At 35.5% G+C, this 22,378-nt stretch overlaps 2 protein-coding genes across 3 annotated transcripts; both read left to right on the forward strand.

Moving 5' to 3' along the window:
* Positions 1–2,230: 2,230 nt before the first annotated feature.
* LOC143608876 (metal tolerance protein 4-like) lies at positions 2,231–6,138 on the forward strand. Of its 2 annotated transcripts, XM_077083795.1 has the most exons (8): positions 2,231–2,587; positions 2,663–2,875; positions 3,171–3,346; positions 3,431–3,629; positions 4,429–4,607; positions 4,739–4,889; positions 5,117–5,250; positions 5,779–6,138. In XM_077083795.1, the coding sequence occupies exons 2-8, from the start codon at positions 2,689–2,691 to the stop codon at positions 5,956–5,958; spliced, it is 1,206 nt and encodes a 401-aa protein (XP_076939910.1). In that variant the 5' UTR covers positions 2,231–2,587; positions 2,663–2,688; the 3' UTR covers positions 5,959–6,138. The 2 variants fall into 2 exon arrangements, with proteins under 2 accessions (XP_076939910.1, XP_076939909.1); XM_077083794.1 differs by having other exon boundaries at positions 2,231–2,875.
* A 995-nt stretch (positions 6,139–7,133) lies between these two features.
* Positions 7,134–8,180, forward strand: LOC143608882 (uncharacterized). The gene is made up of 2 exons (XM_077083798.1): positions 7,134–7,190; positions 7,266–8,180. Exons 1-2 carry the CDS (start codon positions 7,134–7,136, stop codon positions 8,178–8,180), a joined length of 972 nt encoding a protein of 323 aa, XP_076939913.1.
* The last annotated feature ends 14,198 nt before the right edge of the window (positions 8,181–22,378 follow it).

Genomic DNA, 22,378 nt, shown 5'->3' on the forward strand with positions numbered 1-22,378 from the left:
AATCATTAAAAAGGTTTTGGGTCAACGCTAACAACATGTTCAATGTAAAGGTTAATAAAGTACAAAACATTATAATTGTACCATGGTTGGATTAGAGCTTGTTCGATTTGAATTCATGATGATAAAATGCAATGTAGTTTGGCCACAACTCCTCCCAGAGTTTAGTATGAAGAAGTTATCATGGTATTAAGAGGACAAAAAGATCGGGTCCTCTACAATCGTATAAAGGCGGACATGATGCAATTTTAAATTCATAAAAATATAAAGGAAACTCTACTGTAAGAAACAAAAAATATACACAAGCCCACCCTTTTCTACTAAGAGTAAGGGGTGTTTGGGATTCCTTATAGCTTATAACTTATATGTTATAAATTATAAGGTGTTTGAGAAAGTTAGGGTTTGTGAGTATAACTGTATAAGTCATAAGTTACAATTTATTATATGGCCTTAAATAAGTCATAAGGATGTAAAATAAGGAATCCCAACACCCCCTAAGGTTGTGATAAGTTGATTACATTTGGTGACCAATGGTCATACAAGTTCAAATCACCTTATTCAAGGCACTAAATTGGTGAAGCACCCAACCCTTTTATGTCTAGTGTGTCATGACCATTCATGCTATCATCATCCAATAGGTTGTGACTAGTGTTGTAAAAATCGCTAGTTGCTAGTCGGGCGATGGGGTGAAAACTAGTAATTAATCGGGATTAATCGGATCAGACTTTAATATATAATTTTCAATTTTATATATACATGCAGACATATTTATATGTAATTTTCAGTTTAGACATACACAAACACATTTTGACCGGAAAATGGATGGAATCTCGCTGAAAATCCCTGATTTTGGCTGGAATCTCGTCAGAAACAGATGATTTTGGTCGGAATCTCATCGAAAACCATCGATTTTGGTTAGAATATTATCATAGATATGATACAACCGATACACAATGATACTCTCTTTATATGTTTAATGAGTTATGAAGCGATTAATTAGTGATAGGTCGCGTTTTCTAAACTTCATGTTTTAAACATCCACCCTTATATGTAGAAAAACCGATCCCATGCAAACCAATCTAGCGTTGCATTGAACTTTACCAAAAAAACTTACATCTGCGGGTCATACATGAATGGTATCTCGTGTACGACATTGTTTTCGGTTTGAGCTTTGTCTTTTAGTCCGTTAGGCAAGTTCAAAATCATAATGGACACACAAACATTATTTCACATGACTAATGGCTATAAACATATTTTGAATTTTAATATACGTATAAACATATAACCAATGTTTTCAGACTTGGCCCGAACGTCTTACTCGGTCAAAGGTCATATCGATCTGGGAGGGTGGACCGATGTTTGACCCGAATGATGTCATAAATAACTTAAACACACACACATATATTATAAAAAAAAATAATAACCAACTTACAAGTGTAATTACACAGATTTTTTAAAGATATAGCATTTATATTTTCTTCCATACTAACATAAAGTCATATATGTAGTTTGGTTAGTTTGTTGGTTAGTGGAGTATTCAACAATATTTAATCTCTGATCATGCACCCAGGTTCGATTCCTGGCGTCCACACCATTTTTATTTAATTAAAAAAATCTTTTTTTTTCGGTTTACCCGTCAGGCCACTGGGTCCGGGTCGACCGTCATCCAAAAATACCGGCCTGGTTTTAAAAAAACGGACCAAATACCCTAACTTGGGCTGGTATAGATACCAACCGGTCCCGAACATGCCGGGTTTTGAAACACTGCATATAAGACATGATTAGTCTTGCGATTCTTTTATTAAACATTTATGAAATAATTGAAAATTTAATTAAACTTAGTGTGCCAAAGAGCTTTAGTTAAACTAACGTCAAAGGGGGCGTGAAATCGTGAATATTTAGGCTTGAGACAAAATGTCTCAAATTCGAATCTGATTTCAACCGAGTTTTATTATAGTGGCCTTTTGTGCAGCCTGTTTCTTTAAAACAGGAGATAGCGAGCTTGGATTGCTCAACACTGTTTGTTATCGTCTTTTGCCGTCCCGGATTTTATTCGTTGGTAGTTTAAAAAAAAATAAAACACATAAATGAATAAAATATGAATAAAAAAGCGTTGAAATTGGATGATATTGACATGATAGCAACTTTGGAAAGTGTGATGTATGTATGCGAGTGTGACACCAACACATGAATCATGGCCATATGTAACCACAGCATGTTGAGAGAGTCTGAAGGATCTGTGTAACTAACTGCTGCTCCCATGGCCTAACATCTGTAATCAATTCCATTAAACCAACAAACTCTCCTATCCAAAACAAAACACTAAACAACAAACACATACCAGAAACATGACTTACTCACATCATCAGTGCCATAACGTTTTCACATTTTTACTTTTATATTCTTATTATTGTTATCCCTATGGTATGGTGCATATTTTCTTAATATCCACAGAAGATATTATTGATCCCACCCCTATAAAGCCTTGTCATTTTGTTACTGTGTTGGCGTCTGCACACCAAGTGTTCGACGATTTGCCTGAGAGAGGAATACGGTTTTCATTTCGAAGCTTAATCCATTATTAAAGGGTGTTTGTGGGGTTGATTGGTTTTAGATCACAACACCCTTGAAAGCTTGTGGATGAGAGTGTGTTTTCTTGATAAAGTTTACATCTCAAGAATCTGATTTTGAATGGATACCAATACACCATTGTTGTCAAGGGAGGAAAACTCAAAGCACATAAGAAAGCATAGGCGGAATTCGGTTACTACCTTGAGAGGCGATTTCGTTTCCAAATTGCCCGAAAAAGTCCGGTGTGTTCTTGACCCGGAGGCCCCATTTCATGTTGACCTTTCAAAAACCACTGGATTGATTGAAGGTGTTTATAAGCTCTGTATATTATTTATGTCTTTGATAATCTGATAAAGACATTAAGAAACCATTATGTAGGGTTTGGATCAAATAGACAAATACAAACGAGTAATTATAATCACACTATTTTATCTTTTATAACATAGTTATTCTAGTTCAAAACTGTAATTACTCTAGTTATCGGTATGTTTAGCATGTTAATTTTATTTGTACCGGATCCCACCCATCGTTATGTAAATATAGCTAGTAATGCATAATGTTTTGCTTCATTGGTTTGGATCCTTATTGGTTATTGTGATCAGGTGAGAAAGAATACTATGAAAAACAGTTTGCAGCTTTGAAGTCTTTTGAGGAAGTTGACTCTTTAAGGTCAACCGGTGTCGATGACAATGAAGAGGAAGACTTTCTAGAGCAAGCTCAACACGAAAGAGCAATCAATGTTTCGAATTGGTCAAACGTGTTTCTACTCACACTTAAGGTAAAATGATTAGTGATTTCCATCTTAATCAATTTTTCTTTTATGTTTTTAGTTCTAAGTGTATTTTTCATTAATTAATGACAGATTTATGCAACGGTGCAAAGTGGATCTTTAGCTATTGCAGCATCAACATTGGATTCTTTGCTTGATTTAATGGCAGGGGGTATTTTATGGTTTACTCACATCTCCATGAAAAGCATTAATATTTACAAATACCCGATTGGAAAATTGCGGGTTCAACCTGTTGGCATTATCATATTTGCAGCAATTATGGCCACTCTCGGTATGTTCTTGTTGCATAACTTCAACTGGAATAGGTTCGGTAAAAAGTGGCCCTTTTTGAGCGGGTCAGATTGAGTTGATCTTAATTATTTTTAGCTTGATTCATCTAAAGTATATAGTAATACATACAAGCAAACAAACAAACCAACCGAGTAAATAGGGGTGTGCGTGGGCCGGTTTTGGGTTCAAACACAAATTAAAAACTGAAAATTTGGATTTGGGGTTTTTGAAAATAGTTTGGATTTCGGTTTTCCTGAAGGGTATGGTTTGGTTTTGCCATTCGGGCTTGAAAATTTTGGGCCAAAAATATGCTCTAAATAATGAATTTGGGCCTAAAATCTTGTTAGTTAATGATTAATTGATTATTACACATTTGGGCTTAAATTTGTTCTACACCTAAAACTTTCGGTTTCAGTTCAGTTTTTACTGTTTTCATGGGTACAGTTTGTTTATTTCAGGAATGAGTATATGCAAAACTGAACTGAAAATTTGGTTTTAGAACACATAAAACCTAACCGACGATTTTGGGTTGGGTTATTTCGGTTACGGGTCGGTTATTCTAGTTTCTTGCAGTAAGATCCTAGATTCATTGACCCAATAAACTATATACCAATAACGAGTGTCAAATATGATGCAGCAGTTATATAAAATCAATATTAATCTATTTTTTTAAAGTAATTGATTTATAACTTATATGCATTAGAAATAGACTTTAGACAAATTTTGACCCGTTTCAGTTTTAGTTACATGCTCGTTAGCGCTATAAACATAACCGAATTGACCCGTATCATGTAATGCAGGATTTCAAGTACTGATACAGGCAGTTGAGCAGTTAATTAGAAACACACCATCCGAAAAGATGAGTGATGTTCAGTTAGTATGGTTGTATGCAATCATGTTGACTGCAACCGGGGTCAAACTCATACTTTACATTTACTGTAGAAGCTCTGGTAACAAGATTGTTCAGGCTTACGCCAAGGTCCTCATACAATCTATCCCTTTAAGTCAATACATGAAGCAAATTACAAAAATACCCTTTTGTGCATTTGGGTCACCCTTTAAATAGTACTCCGTATTAAACTTATCATGTGCTTTGCTTTTGAGTAACAGGACCATTATTTTGATGTGGTGACAAATGTGGTTGGTCTAGTTGCTGCGGTTCTTGGTGATGAGTTTTATTGGTGGATTGATCCTGCTGGTGCTATTATTCTTGCTGTCTACACAATTACCAATTGGTCTGGAACTGTTATAGAAAATGCAGGTATCTCATCTCATACATGTTCCTTCTATCTAATTAGATTATAATGAATGCAGACGAATAAAATGTGTTTGCTAACAATATATTAAATGCAATGATATATTGATGCAATCTTGTGGCTCAAAAGCATAGCTTTGTTAACTGTTAATGATAACAAACGTCTTAAACACCGTTCAATTATGAAAACAGAATCATTTTCAGACTAAATTTATAATCATCTCGCTTTGCAGTTTCACTAGTCGGGCAGTCAGCGCCTCCTGACTTCCTACAGACACTTACATATCTAGTCTTGAGACACCATCCTAAAATCTCCCGCGTGGACACCGTTCGGGCATACACATTTGGCGTTCTCTATTTTGTTGAGGTAGTTGATTATTTATAAATGGGTCAATTCCAGTGGCGAAGCTTGGACTAAGACACCGCAGGGGGGGGGCTAAAAAATGTATACAAAATTTCACAAACAAAGGGGGGCGGACTTAAATTTTCGGTCGAAAAAGGCTAAATTTACACTACGTGTAGAAAATTTTGGGCGAAAACAGCTAAATTTTACACTATGTATAAAAAATTTTGGGCCAAAACGGCTAAATTTTACACTACGTATAAAAAATTTCAGCCGAAAACGACTAAATTTACACTACATATAAAAATTTCGGGCGAAATTGGCTAAATTTTACACTACGTATATTAATTTTCGGTCAAAAATGGCTAAATTTACACTACGTATATAAATTTTCGGACGAAACTGGTAAATTTACACTACCGCATAAAAAAAACAGGGGGCCGGGGCCACTCCTTGCCCTAAGAGTCCTTCGCCATTGGTCAATTCGGGTTATGTTGGTGTCTGTTGAAAACTTTCTTTTATGCTATATTTAATGCATGTGGTTTAAAACAGGTTGACATAGAATTGCCTGAAGATCTGCCGTTGAAAGAAGCTCATGGGATCGGAGAATCGCTGCAAATCAGGATAGAAGAGTTACCAGAAGTGGAGCGCGCATTTGTTCATCTTGATTATGAGTGTGATCACAAACCAGAGCATTCTGTTCTTAGCAGACTTCCCAATACTCAGCCTTGATTAAAGGGTTTGTAGTTGCATGGGTTAAGTTTTAAGTCTAGACACATGGGTTTGAGTTCAGTGCATGGAGGACCCCAGCGGGTTCGGTTAAGTGTTTCGGTCTATTAAAGGCAGGTGGTTCACTCTTTCTAGTTTCTTTTGGTGAGATTTGAGCGATTGGAATCCTAGGATTTTGAATTTTTATTGAAGCTCATTTATTTAAAAAATGAATTTAGGGTTGTTTTGAATTCGGAAGTAAATTATGAATTCTGGTAAGCAATCTAAAATGGAAGTGATTTTCAACGATTTATCTATAATCTATCTATATAATTGTCTACCATGAAATCCTACGTGTCACTCTCGGATTGTCCCCTCATTCTTTAGAGCTACCAGATTGCTTGATTTCTAAATGGAGGTTTCTCATGCATTTGATCTGAAATCATGGGTATGGGTCTTACCAAACCCATATAGCCTTTAAATGGGTTATAACATCTCATTTATTTGTGAAACTCTTTCATAATCAAACAATAATTTCCGCGGGTCAGGGTGTTAAACGAGACGATATTTAAGGGCGGTTCGGTAAATCTCATGGGGTGGCTTGGAGGAGATTTAAATAATAATTCGTTTATTATTTATTAATAAGTTTGTCTTATTTTTATTAAGTTAGTCTTATCCTAAACATATTTGAGTTAGATTCAAATTGTGTATTTAAATACGAGTAGGACTCGAATTAAGGGTATTATATAAACCCCTGGTTCATATAGGTTTTATTAAGTTTTTTCGTTTGTCGTTTTCTTAATAATATTGGAGTAAATTTGTTTGTCAAAAAGTCTTCGTCGCCACTGTGTTTTCAAGTTGAAAAAGTGCAGCCATCATCCAAAGCTTTTTATTCTTTCTTTCTTTCTTCTTGCTGTACGTACAGCAACTACAAATCAAAAATACAACAATATTTGTTTTATATTAAGCACAGTCAAGATTAGTTCTTGATTAATAATCGACTTAGTTGTGTCAAATTCAACAAGTGGTATCAGAGCATCAGAGCCAGTCGCCGAGTCACGTTCGTACGTAATCGAGTTTAGTCGATCGAAGTCCAGCCAAGAGATTAGTCTCACGGACGGTTGCCTTTGGCGATTATCCGGGTCTGTAGATCGTAAACAAACTCGTGGTGAGAAAAGAAGCCGACGAAGAAGGAAACGATGGCCGATATGTCGTTTGTCGCCGGAATCAAGCGTTTGAACCAAACTAATTACCGGGTTTGGTCGACATGTGTTATGTCATACCTTCAAGGTTAGGACCTATGGGAGGTAACAAACGGAACCGAAACGTAGGTGCCAAGAAACGACACCGGAGGTGCCATCGGAAAGTGGCGAGTAAAAGTCGGGAGAGCGTTGTTCGTGTTAAAAACAACAGTCGAAGAGGAGTTGTTAGATCACTTTCAAGAATCCGAAACACCGAAGCATGCATGGGATATTCTTGAACGACTATTCACGAAGAAAAACGACACCCGATTACAACTTCTTGAAAACGAGTTGCTTTCGGTTACTCACAAAGATATGACGATTCCAAAGTACTTCCATAAAGTGAAATCGCTTTGTCGCGAGATTGCCGATTTAGATCAGCAATCAAGGATCGGAGACGCGAGGATGAAACGGATTATTATTCACGGGTTGAGGCCGGAATTTCAGTCGTTTGTCGCTGCTGTTCAAGGTTGGCCGAATCAACCGTCACTCTCGGAATTTGAAAATTTATTATTCGGACAGGAATCCTTAGCCAAACAAATGGCCGGTGTGTCAGTCTCCGCTGTACCGAAGCAAGAAAACGAGGCGTTGTTTGCGGGCAAAGGAAAAGGAAAGTTCAAACCCAACCACGGTTACAACAAAAAGAAACCGTGGGATCGAAATAAACCCGAGGAACAAAACCAACAGGAAGGAAGCGTTGATCGAAAGAATTGGAACCGTAATAAAAAGGATAAACGTCCGTCGTTTAAAGCTTTTAAGTGTTATAATTGTGGCATGCGAGGGGACATCGCAAAGTATTGTACAGCGAGTGCAACTGAAGAAGGAAACGTCGCGACAACGCAAAATCGAACTGAAGAGCCTTGGGATGCCGAGGCCCATTATGCCGGAATTGAAGAAGTTCATGCGTTAATGGCTATGATAAAACCTGCTTTAAATTTATTAAATGATTGGATTGTGGATTCGGGTTGTTCGAATCACCTAACGGGTGAAAAGGAGCGGTTATAGAACCCGGTTAAGTACGAGGGTAATCAGGTGGTAGTTATAGCCGATGATTCGCGACACGGCATAGCTCATATCGGTGAGGTTGATCTCTCACCGAATTCTGAGGAAAGTGGTTTTGTTCTTAAAAACGTGTTTCATGTTCCCGGTATGAAAAAGAACCTGTTATCAGTTCCTCAAATCACCGACATCGGACGATATGTTCTGTTCGGGGCAAACGAGGTGAGTATTTTCGATAAGTTCGAAACTAAATCCATACCGGTGATTCAAGGGAGAAAGAAAGACTCGGTTTATGTATTGTCTGCCGGGACTTCGTATGTGAATAAGGTGAAAAAGAATCTAAACGCAGATCTGTGGCATCAACGTTTAAGCCACGTCGGGTATGATAAACTTCAATTAATCGTGAAAAAGAAGTTGGTGGCGGGAATACCCGAACTCGAAGTAAAAACGGATGTGGTGTGTGGCGGTTGTCAGTTTGGAAAGGCTCATAAGCAACCGTTTGAGAACTCTAGTTATCGAGCTAAAGCCCCTCTCGAACTAGTTCATACCGATGTGTTCGGTCCAGTGAAACAACCGTCAATTAAAGGTATGAGTTATATGATATCATTTATTGATGATTATTTGAAATATTTGTGGTATATTTCATGAAAGAGAAATCCGAGGCGTTTGAACGTTTTAAAGATTTCAAGTTAGAAGTCGAACGGGATCTAAAGAGGAGCATCGAGTGTCTTCGTTCCGATAACGGAGACGAGTATACGTCCCGTGAATTTTCTTTGTTTCTTAAAGAAAATAGAATTAAACGCCAACTAACGTGTTCTAATACTCTCGAGCAAAACGGGGTTTCGGAGAGAAAGAATCGCACCCTAACCGACATGATCAGAAGCATGATGCACAACAAGAATGTACCGGGGAGATTTTGGGCGGAGGCAATGAGTACCGCTACGTTTATAAGTAACTGATTGCCACAACAAGCAATGGGCTACGAGTCACCATACGAGAAGATGTTCAAAATCCAACCGAATGTTAGTTACTTTCGAGTTTTTGGATGCGTGTGTTACGTGTTCATCCCGGGGCATCTTAGACACAAGTTGGAGAAAAAGGCAACGAGATGTATTTTTGTTGGTTACGATAATGAAAAGAAAGGGTGGCGATGTTGTGAGCCGAGCACCGGGTGAATTTATGTGTCTCGGGACGTAATATTTGATGAAAACTCATCATGGTGGTCACCAAGTAAGGAAGTCTTACCCGACACACATGACTTACAAAAAGAGTATGATGAGTATGTTACGGTTCAGGTTGGTGGCAACGATCTAGAAGAAGAATCTGAACAAACACTTAACACCGAACCTGTTTCAGGAACACGAAACGGGCCACGCTCTGATCCATGGCAAACCGGGTCGTTAGTTAGTCAAACGAACGGTCAAACCAACACCTCAGTTGTACCAGTTAATACCGGAGGTGACGTACCGGCTGTCCGGAGGACCGAACGGGTTAGTAAACCGAACCCGAGGTATGCAAACGTCGCGTTATTTGTTAGTCAAGAAACTGAACATGAACCCGAAACTGTAGAGCAGGCCCTACGGGATCCTAAGTGGATGGAAGCCATGAAGCAAGAGTTAGATGCTTTAGCCAGTAACGAGACCTGGCATCTTGTTCCGAAGCCGGGTGATGTAAACCGATTTCGTGTAAGTGGGTTTTTAAAATTAAAAGACGGGCCGACGGGTCGATAGAAAGATATAAGGCTCGATTAGTGGCACGGGGTTTTTCCCAGGAGTACGGGATCGATTATGAAGATACGTTTAGTCCCGTAGCTAAACTCGTTTCGGTTCGAGTAATTTTAGCAATTGTCGCGTGCAAAGGTTGGGATTTATGGCAAATGGATGTGAGTAATGCTTTTTTGTATGGCGATTTGGATCGTATAATATACATGGATCAGCCGGGAGGTTTTGTAAGTCAAAATTTTCCTAATTATGTTTGTCAGTTAATGAAAGCAATTTATGGCTTAAAACAGTCACCGCGGGCTTGGTTCGGTAAGATTGGTGAGTTTTTAGAACTTAACGGATTTGTTCCTACAATAGCCGATACCAGTGTGTTCGTCCGAGCCGAATGTGACAAAACCTCCGTCGTCCTCGTTTATGTCGACGACTTAATTATAACCGGTGATTTAGTCTACGTGGTGGAGCAATTAAAAACGAATTTGTGTACTCGTTTTCTCATGAAAGACTTGGGAAATTAAAGCACTTTTTGGGTCTTGAGCTCGAGTACGAGAATGATGGGTTTATACTTCACTAAAATAGGTATGTCGTTAATCTTTTGGTGAAATTCGGTATGGAAAGTTGCAAACCGATACGGGTACCCTTGGAACCAAACGGGTCTCTTCGAGCCGAAGAAGGAAAAGAGTTGGAAGAAGTAACCATGTATAGGAAAATAATTGGAAGTCTTATTTATTTGACCTTGACTCGACCCGACATTGCGTATGTTGTTGGTGTGCTTAGTAGATTCGTTCAAGCTCCAAGAAAACCGCACCTTGAAGCTGCCCGGTTAGTGTTGCGGTATGTGAAGTCGACTCCGAGCTATGGTGTTAAGTTTAAGATGGAGTCGAGTATGGAATTAATCGGGTTTTTCGATGCCGATTATGCTAAAGATCCGGACACGAGACGGTGTACAACCGGGTATGTATTCTTGATTGGTTCAAGTGTTATTACATGGTGCAGCAAAAGGCAGCCTACCGTGTCACTTTCGACTACCGAGGTGGAGTATCGGGCCGCGACTATGGCTACGCAAGAGTGCGTGTGGATGGTTCGTTTTCTAAACGAGTTAAATCAAGGTAAGAACGAGAAGGTAACCTTGTATGGAGATAACGTGTCTTCAATATTGTTGGCTAAGAATCCCACTTTTCATGCGCGTACGAAACATATTGAAGTTCATTATCACTTTATTCGTGAGAAAGTGTTAAATGGAGAAATTGATTTTAAATACGTTAACACGTTGGAGCAAGTTGCTGATATGTTCACAAAGAGTTTGCCAAAAGAGAAACTTGTGAAGTTTTGTACTCGTTTGGGAATGAAGGAAGCAAATATCGAGAGGGAGTGTTAAACGAGACAATATTTAAGGGCGGTTCGGTAAATCTCATGGGGTGGCTTGGAGGAGATTTAAATAATAATTCGTTTATTATTTATTAATAAGTTTGTCTTATTTTTATTAAGTTAGTCTTATCCTAAACCTATTTGAGTTAGATTCAAATTGTGTATTTGAATACGAGTAGGACTCGAATTAAGGGTATTATATAAACCCTTGGTTCATATAGGTTTTATTAAGTTTTTTCGTTTGTCGTTTTCTTAATAATATTGGAGTAAATTTGTTTGTCAAAAAGTCTTCGTCGCCACTGTGTTTTCAAGTTGAAAAAGTGCAGCCATCATCCAAAGCTTTTTATTCTTTATTTCTTTCTTCTTGCTGTACGTACAGCAACTACAAATCAAAAATACAACAATATTTGTTTTATATTAAGCACAGTCAAGATTAGTTCTTGATTAATAATCGACTTAGTTGTGCCAAATTTAACAATGGGTCTCACCAAACCCGGATAACCCTTAAACAGGTTATAACATCTCATTTATTTGTGAAATAACCCATTAAGAATCAAAGAATAATTTTCATAGGTTATGGGTCTTACCAAACCCTAATAGCTCTCAAATGGGTTATAAGATCTTATATATTGGTAAATACTTTCATCATCAAACACTAATTCAATTTATCTTCTTTACATGTTTTTCATTGCTGGTCGATCATCTCCATCACCGGTTAACTTCCGATACTACCCGCCATTGTCAACTACATCAACGTCCCATTTTTCATTAGACAAATATTTGTGTTCATTTTTGTTCATTTAAAAAATCAACATGTTCATGTTCGTGTATTTTTGTTCGTTAAAAATCTAAAAAACCTACACATCTCAATTGAAAATATCCAAACGCAAAAAAATATAGTAACAAACTAATATATATGTATTAAATTAAAACAAACTACGTTAAAAAATAAAATAAATCATCATAAAATAGCAAAACGATTAAAAACAAAAACTTAAATAAACTCCCGTAACACGGGAGGATCAAACTAGTATCTATAATATGGGTAAAGTTAAAATACAAAGGACAACAAAAATGAGAAGGGTGAGAAGTAATCTAGTCCATTGATCTTAGATTTGAATGACTGTGATTAATTTAATAAATAAAAATTGATAAAAAGGGCATGAAGGTAATAACTTACCTTTGTTGACTTTCTCTCTTCACATGTAAGACACATGTCAATTCCCCCATAATTTTAAAATGTCTATAACTTTGTCATACGACATTATTTTTCAAAAAAATTTCACCATCTTAATAAGCTTTTTTATCTTTAATATGAGTATCATATTGTTATATAGATATAAAAAAAATTAATGAGCTTTTTTTATTGTGTTTTTTGTTGTTAATTGTGTAATATGTTATTTCCATTGTGTTTTACGTTTCAAATCATTGTTTTATATATATTCACCATTGTGTCTTACGTATTAGGTCATCGTGTTATACGTATTCACCATTGTGTTTTACGTTTTAAGTCATTGTGTTATACGTATTCACCATTGTGTTTTACGTTTCAAGTTATTGTGTAACATGTATTAATCATTGTGTTTTATGTATTAGATAATTTGTTGTTATTTTATCATTATTTTTACATATTATTATTCCACAACGGTGTTATTAGCATTTAAAAAAACATAATGACGAGTTGAAAGACACAATGACGTAAAAACACAATTATGGAAAAAGACACAATGATAAGCGAAAAGACACAATGGTGTGCGGAAAGACACAATGACGAAAAAGACACAATGGTGTGCGAAAAGACACAATGACGAAAAAAGACAATGATAAGCGAAAAGACACAATGACGAAAAAATACACAATGATAAGCGAAAAGACACAATGGTGTGCCAAAAGACACAATGACGAAAAAAGACACAATGGTGTGCGAAAAGACACAATGACGAAAAAAGACACAATGATAAGCGAAAAAGACACAATGGTTTGCGAAAAGACACAATGACGAAAAAAGACACGATGATAAGCGAAAAGACACAACGAAGACACAATGACGAAAAAGATACAATGATAAGCGAAAAGACACAATGGTGTGCGAAAAGACACAATGACGAAAAAAGACACAATGGTAAGCGAAAAGACACAATGGTGTGCAAAAAGACACAATGATAAGCGAAAAAGACACAATGGTGTGCGAAAAGACACAATAACGAAAAAAGACACAATGATAAGTGAAAAGACACAATAACGAAAAAAACACAATGATAAGCGAAAAGACACAATGACGGGAAAAGACACAATGATAAGCGAAAAGACACAATGACGTAATTTTTTTTAAAAATTTTATATAACAAAAATCATACTCATATTAAATATAAAAAAACACTTGTTATTATGATGAATTTTATTTTTTTTTAAATATCATACGAAAATTTATAGACATTCTAAAATGATTGGGGTATTAACATGTGTCTTGCATGTGAAGAGAGAAAATGTGTAAATGTACCTATATACCCTTTTTTATGGTCCTCACTTGACACATGTCAATTATTTATTGCTTCTCACACTTCTCATTTTTGTTACCATTTGTAGAATAACTTGACCCAATATGATATATATAAACGAAAACCCAAAAATTCTAGGTGTCACGATGTGGTCGCTCCCCCCTTTTTTGGAGTCACCAGATTTGCTTGATTTTTAAATGGAGGTTTCTCATGCATTTGACCAGAATTCACGGGTATGAGTCTTATCAAACTCATATATTTCTTAAACGGGTCATAACATCTCATTAAATTAAAAACTATTCTCACCAAATATTTGATATAATAATCCTATAAAGTATGGATATACTAAAAATTAATATATGATTTATTTAAAAAAAGATATATATTATTTATAATTAAAAAACCAATTTGTAGTAAAAAAAATAAACGGCTCTTTGATCTCATTAAACCCATATAGCTTTTAAACCGGGTTATAACATCTCATTTATCTGTGAAACAATTTATCATTAAATCATGAGTATATTATTAACTTTCATACAATAAAAAAGAATAAAAATTCAAAAAATAAATAAATATTTGAAACAAATAATATAAAACAACCCCCGTAATATACTAAAAATTATTATATGATTTTTTAAAAAAATATTATTTATAATTAAGAAACAATTTTATAGTAAAAAAAATAAGCGGGTCTTTGGTCTTACCAAACCCAGATAACTTTTAAACCGGGTTATAACATCTTAGTTATTTGTGAAACATTTTTATCATCAAACTCTAAGTATATCATAAATTTTATTACAATAAATAAAATTAAACCCAAAAAATATATAAATATTAAAAACGGGTATGTAAAACAGCCCCTATAATACAGGGGATAAAAACTAGTAAACTAATAATAATAATGAAAAATATATCATGTAAACTTCATAAACTGTAGGGCGCATAATGTACCATGTTCGGTGCCTATATGGGCATGTTATGTACCATACAATATAGTATAAACATGGCTATCTCCGAGAATATATACGTCTCAGCTGAGCTGAAATAAAAAATCCCTAACGAGTAACGAAATATATAAGTTAATTTTTTTAAACAATATTAATATTATAACAATAAACATAGCAAATAAAGTAATAAAATCAAATACCATAGCACGTGGCGGCCTTGCCTCAGTCACATAACCTCCTTCATCTTTTCATTAGTTCTAATTTTGTAAGTTAGTATTGGAAGTATTAGAGGGGGGCGAGGTGGTCCGTGATGGCCACCCCATCACGAGTGATGGGCTCACGAACACCGCCACCACCCCTTTCATCACGGGTGATGGATGAATAAACGTGATGATGATCACGAGTTATGGGGATTTAGTGATGGAGATTTCACCTATTTCTATATATATATATATATATATATATATATCACACTATCACCACCCCCACTAAATTCCATCACTAGTGATAATGTGATTGAGTGATGTGGCACACCACCATTGGGTGTGGTGAGTGATGGAAACTGGACCACCCCCACCTCCCTTAAATATTAAATAATAGTTGTATCTTAGTTAAATAATAACAAAAACAACAAACCAAACACACGTTAAAGTTATTGTAGACATGTTACAATTTCATTTTGTTATTTCTCTTTTACTCTCGGCATTGTAATGAACCTAACAGATACCGATCAAATTCGTATTGGTTTGTTTTCGTAACGACCATGTTTTTGTTTTTTAAATATGTTAATCTTATAGATTTTGTTTTCTTTGGGGTTTAGCTATGGAACCATAACAAACGTACCCAATACTGACCGAATTCACGTCGACGCGGCGACAACAACTCCCATGTTCTACCGACTGAATAAATATCGCTTTTAATATGTTATATTTTCACAATCCTAAGTTATGCGGGTCACTAGTATCCTCTGCGTTTACTAAATTATTTTTGGTTTAGTGTCGATACCGTTACAAACTTGCATCATAAGCTATATAAGTCGCTACTATTTTGGTCGTTTACTAATTTGTTTTTTGGGTTTAGTGTCGGTATCAGTAGGGGTGTGTATGGGGCGGTTTGGGCGGGTTTTGGTAAAACCCATAACCATAACCAACATGGCGGTTAATAAAAAACCATAACCATAACCGATCCGTTATGGCGGTTTCGGTTAATCGGTTTTGATTGTTATAACGAGTTGGTTATGGGTCGGTTAACCATGACCAAAACAAATATAATTAGGCCTAAAACTTTTGTACTAAATATTATCAAAAAAAAAACAAAAAAAAAAAAGACATAGAACAATCAAACAAAATACATAATCCATAATATTAATACCAAATATTCAAACAAAACACCATGACATAACCCAACAATAAAATTCAAGTTAATTCGATAAGAAACAATGAAACAAAACACAAAAAGATATAATCTGAATATATTTAATTAATATTGATATATTGATTGTGAATATCAATATGAAAGCCACCATTAATAACGTTCCAATTGATGTAGTATGTTGAGATAAATTAGGAAGAGAAACTGAAGCTAAAAAGTCAAAAGAATGTCTCCTGCTATGGCACTAATTCCAATATCCAAACCTCTTTGTCGATTCATAAGTATAATAAACGGGGCGGTTCGGTTATGGCGGGTTTGATATTATCAATAACCAAAACCGACCCGTATTTGGTGGTTTTCAAAAATCATTAAACCGACCCACCGGTTATAGCGGTTATCGGTTAAAATCGGTTCGGTTATGGTTCGGTTTATGGTTAACAACGGTTAATTTGCTCACCCCTAGGTATCAATATAAACATAATATCACCGACCGAATTCGTGTCGTTTTGATCATATGTTGTATACGTGCTAATATTAGTTATTTTGGTTGTTTACAAAGTTATATTTTGATTTGCATAATGTCATAACAAACTTAACCTATACTAACCAAACTAACGTCGTTGCGGCGGGTTTTCTTGCTAGTATTAGCTAATCAGATATAGTTAATCACTCTAATACATTATACACATATTACAATTCATAATTAGTAAATTTTCATATATCACAAATAATGACCAAAAGTTGAACTGTTTGCACATGATAATCTCACATGTTGTCATGATATAACTGAATCAGTAAATGGAGGTAAAAGATAACTAGATAAGTATCAATATATCAGACAATCATTCAATGATAAATGATTCAAATCTTCAATCAATACATAAGTTAAAAACTAAAAAAAAACATGAAATATTATAATATCAGTAATCAGAATATGATTTGGTCGATACTCGATAGGTTCTAAAGATCACAATCATGATTTAGGAATCGACCTTTGGTCTCTTAGTGTTTCAGTGTTTCTGGAATTCAATCGGCCACCGCGCGACTCGTGCATGTTTTATTATTATTATTATTATTATTATTATTATTATTATTATTATTTTAAATTTAGTTTGGGCCTAATACCTTAAATGAATCGTGCGTAAAAAATATTTGGCCCAATATATAATAAGGAGGTTAATAGTTATATCCATTTTACTAAAAAAGAAAAATATCTATATATATAAAAAAATTTGTGCCCTCGAAAATTAAGTGTCTCGGTGGTTGTCCAGGTTGCCCCATGCCCAAGCAGCCCGTCATCCGTATAAAGGTGGCGTATAATGTACCATACAACATAGTATAAAGGTGTGTCACAAAATACAATGCCTTATATGAGCTCACTGCTCATACCTAACATGGGGTGCCCTAATCGGGCATATATCAAGAAGTTGTACACTCAACATGATCGTGAATAGTGGTTTATTAATAAGCTAGTTGGTGTAAGTTTAATCAATAGGGGTTAATTAGTAAGCTAGGTGGTGTTGGTGTGACAATAATCAATAAGGGGGAGGGGGTGGTGCAAAGCTTCTCACACACCACCTCCAATGGTGGTGTGCCACATCACCAACCCCAAATTCATCACATGTGATGGATTTTTACTAGGGGTGATGTGGTGTGATGTGATGAGGTTTTATTATTATTATTTAATTGCAAACCCACACCCACCCTTGCAAACTCACACCCATCTTGCATCTCATCTCATCGTCAAATAATAAGCAGCTTCCGAAGACACCCACCCTTGCAAACCCAAACCCACATCCCGATCACCACCATTGGACTTGCAAACCCACACCCACACCCACACCCACACCCACACTGGACTCTGAATCCATCACCACTACCGAAGACACCAACGGGAATCACGGCTGTGGATCGCCGAGTTTCCGGCCATCTCTCAGGCACCATTATCCGGCAACTACACCCCTCACCATTTAAACCCTCCAACAGCTCCCTCCCATTCCCAACGGCTACCTCCCAACGTCTCTCCTCGATAAACATCCATCACTTGCGTGATGGCTATCACGCACACCACCCCATCACGCGTGATGGGGGACCGGCGGCGGTCTGCTAAGAGCCACCACGCGTGATGGCTCCCTCCTCACTCAGTGCCCCGCCCGCCCTAAGGGTTGATTAGTGATTAGCAAGCTAGGTGATGTTCGTATAGCCTTGACTTGTAACAAAATCCATTACCTGAGCTTGTTTATGAATGCTGTTCTGGCTCCATCCTTGTGTAGGATGTTTATGTGATTATATTGATTAATATATTTTATATATAAAAAAATAAAATAAAATATGTTTTATACAAATACATAAATTGGTTTTAAAAAATGATTTTAATGATATTAAATTATAGTTTATTACATTCATTTTACTAAATTTTTAATAGTGACCGCTAGGGGCTCCGTCCGTCCGGACTAGTGGTCGGCTCGGGCTACCTTTAGCCAATGGGGGTCGTGTACGGAATACCCGATGTTACTTAGTTGGTCGTTCAAAGAAAAAAAAATAGATTTGGTTTTATCCTATAAAAAATATTTTTTTTTTATTATGCTACAATAATATGTAGTTTATTGAAGATAAGGTAGGTAATAATATTTTGAGTAAATTGCGATTTTCGTCCTCGTGGTTTGGCAAATAATGCGAATTTAGTCTAAAAAGTTTATATTTTGCATATGGGCCCTCCACGTTTCCCAATTCTTGCCAATTATGTCCAAATTACTAACCCCGTTAAATTTAATCGTTAAATCAGGGGTAGACATGTCTTTTCACCCTTTCTTTATTATAATACTTATTTTAGTGAACTGCGGTTTTCGTCCCTCTAGTTTGTCCAAATCTACAGTTTTAGTCCAGTAGATTCAAATTTGCAATTTTCTTCCCTATGGTTTCATTTCACTTGCAATTAAACCCGAATTCTCTAATATCGTTAAGTCTGGTCGTTAAACCCATCAGTGTGCCATTCACATTAGAGGCAGTTTTGTTCCTTGTTTTTTCCTCAAATAGACCACAGCCCCTCACGTGAGGGGGCTTTGCGAATTAGGAATGAAGTTTATTTATAGAGAGAAACGACAAACTGGCCGTCACGTGAGGGGCACACAAATGGATTAACGGCCAAAATTAACGAGGTTAATTAATTCGTGTTTGATTGCAAGTGAAACCGCAGATTTGGACAAACCACAAAGACGAAAACTGTAGTTCGCTAAAATAAGTATTATAATAAATAAATAGTGAAAAGACATGTCTACCTCTGACTTAACGATTAAATTAACGGAGTTAGTGATTTGGATGTAATGGCAAGAACTGGGAAACGTGGAGGGTCCATATGCAAAAAAATAAACTTTTTGGACTAAATTCGCATTATTTGCCAAAACACAAGGACGAAAATGACACTTTACTCTAATATTTTAATGTAAAATGTGAATAGGTGATACAATTAAAAATGTAAGTACACAATTACAAAAACAGATGTATTGCCGAACTTTGCTATTCGGATATCCAAAAACTAAAGTGGTAGAGGACGTGGATTTGTGACTACAAATTATCTTATACATTGTTTCTACACACAGCCACACAGGTGAAGTTATAGGACTATGTAGTAATTATAATTCTTATACATTCCTTTTATATTGCCGCATACATATGTAGTCAAGAGCCAAGGGTCTCTTTGAAAGTCACCTCTCTATCCAGTTGGATAGAAGTACGGTGTGCCTACATCCCACCCTTCCCAGACCCTACTTATAGCTTTGCTATTGGTGGGACTCCACTGGGTATGATTGATTGATATACTCGTTTAGGATTTTTGTTTGGCTATTGTATACACATAAAACAACAATTGACGTCTAGTTACTTTTATCTATTTTAACAGTATGGGTGTTAAAAGTCAGATATCCGGACTTTCAGATTTCTGGACCTTTCGGATTGTAGATTTCACTATCCGAATCTAAATCCGAAATTTCGGATATCCAAAGTTCGAATATCTGATTGGATAGTAAACGGTATATCCGAATAGCTATCCGAAATACCCGAAAATTATCCGAAATATCCTAAATTTATTCAAAATATCCGAAAATTATCTTAAAATTTATAAATAATATTAATTATTTAATAACTAAAAAAATATTTCAGATAATTTGGATATCCGAACCATCTGAAAAATTTCAAAATCAATATCCGAATTCGAAAATTCGGATATCCCAGATTCGGGTATCCGAATTGCCGGATAATTCCGATTCGAATTTTTTGATACAGATTTTTTGAACACCCTAGTTAACAACAATTTCACCTCAACACTTTAATAGGACATTATGTGGAATTTTAAAATATACCAAGACTAGTTTTTAAAAACAACGAATTCAATATGATTTAACCAGTAATCGACAGAAATGTGTAATTTCTGGAATGTGTAATTTCTAAATACAAACGGAATTTTACACCATGGACCTTAACGTGACGAGGTCACTCAATTTTAACAAAGGTAAGAATGATTGAACCAACTTCATTCAACAATCTTTGTGCATTTGTTAAACGAAAATGCTTTATGTGTATTCTCTCTCACTCATTTAAGCATTGTCTGTACAATAGTTATGGGTTTCTATCTTGATTTCTCATAATGGTTCAAATAGTGCAGCCCATATAGACCTCACACCTATTTGTCCAGCTGTAATATCCTAAGCAAATTCCACATCAGCTGTGAACAAGAGAAGTTCTTGGTTCATAAGTAAATGTCTCGTCTCTTAAATCACCAACGCGTTTTAGGCTTGATGGTAGTGGACGATAGGAGAGCTTCACAGTTAACTGTGCTCAGGTGGGAGTGGTAACATGATAGATGACCTACTGAGAAGTCCATACCTGGGCAACAACAAAACAAATCCGTGAGTTATTTGTGGGCAAAACGAACAATCTTGGTGGTGCGATGAGCTAGATGTTACACCAATCACCCCTCTCTCTTTAAGATTATATATATAACTAGCTTTTGAACCTGTGTATTACACGAGATTTATAAAATAATAAAGATAAAAAGATCCATTATATGAAAGAATGAACAAAATTATAGATAAAAAAAAATAAAATATATAGTACAAACAATAAGAAGTATAAAATCTCAAATTTAAAAATTCAATTTTTTTATATACAACATTTGCAAAAATTGTTTTGACCAATTACCCGTGGATAACTATGATAATGAGATGAGAGATTAAAGAATTAGAAGAGAAATTATACCCCATTTCTCAAAATTGTTTTGCCACATGACCCATGGATATATATGATAAATAAGATGAGAAATTAGAGAATTAGAAATTAAATTATAACCCATTTGGCAAAATTATTTTGACCCATAACCAATGGATAGTTATGATGAATGAGATGAAAAATTAGAGAATTTAAAAGAAAATTATAACTTATTTGCCAATATGGTTTTGCTCCATAACCCATGTATAGGTAGGATGAATGAGAAGATATATTAGGCCAAGAATGAATGTGAGATTGTCACATCATTCTCATTATTTTCTTTTATTAGTATAGTTAGACTTGTATTAAAAAAATAAAAATATGACGGATTTAGCATAAGTTGATGAGTCTCTCAACTTTTTTGGTGAAGTACATTTTCAGTGCAAAATTATGTTATTCATCTTTGTTTAATGTTAACAAAAATATTTTAGTCCATGCTACCCCTCAAATTTTCTTTTAATCCGCAGATCTGGCTACCACGCCGTCACCAATCCTAATAATTTGTATAATTAGTCTTTATGTGAAATAACTTAATTGCTTTTCTACTAAACAAAAATGGCCAACAAAGTTGGTGTGATTAATTTGAATCGTTACACAAAATGATTGATTTGAATCGTTACAAAAAAATTATTTTTAAACTAAAACGGTTAAAATGAAGTCATATAAGCCGAACTAGTAAAAATAGTCTGATCACATACGAAAACCGAACTTAACTCTATTTTAAAACAATAAAGATGGTTCATGAATATAATAAGTAATTAAATAATAAAAGTCCAAATACTTGGCCGAATTGTTAACTAGTCAAACCAAAAAAAAATGAAACGTTGAGCAAACATTGTGGCTTAGATGGTTTGGTCTATTTAAGGATTTATAAAATATAATTTTTCATATAAAAATAAAGCATATTTGTAATAATGGATACCAATTTGGTTTTCATTGTGGTGCACAACTAAAAAGGTTGATTCAGTGATTCTGTAGGCTGTAATTGGTGCAAAACTTGAATGGTAGGGGATGCATTTGTTTCCTTTTCCTCTTTATGA

The sequence above is a fragment of the Bidens hawaiensis genome, unplaced genomic scaffold (assembly GCF_021521415.1).
Source record: "Bidens hawaiensis isolate Kalapana, Puna unplaced genomic scaffold, B.hawaiensis_p1.1 tig00419442_1, whole genome shotgun sequence".
NCBI lineage: Eukaryota > Viridiplantae > Streptophyta > Magnoliopsida > Asterales > Asteraceae > Bidens > Bidens hawaiensis.

Excerpts from the sequence above, each read along its gene's own strand:
- LOC143608876 (XM_077083794.1), top strand. The coding sequence starts at position 2,689 with ATGGATACCAATACACCATTGTTGTCAAGGGAGGAAAACTCAAAGCAC. Across the intron at positions 2,876-3,170 it reads AACCACTGGATTGATTGAAG|GTGAGAAAGAATACTATGAA; the intron begins GTGTTTATAAGC and ends TATTGTGATCAG. Across the intron at positions 4,608-4,738 it reads TTGTTCAGGCTTACGCCAAG|GACCATTATTTTGATGTGGT; the intron begins GTCCTCATACAA and ends TTTGAGTAACAG.
- LOC143608882 (XM_077083798.1), top strand. The coding sequence starts at position 7,134 with ATGGCCGATATGTCGTTTGTCGCCGGAATCAAGCGTTTGAACCAAACT. Across the intron at positions 7,191-7,265 it reads TGAACCAAACTAATTACCGG|GTGCCAAGAAACGACACCGG; the intron begins GTTTGGTCGACA and ends ACCGAAACGTAG.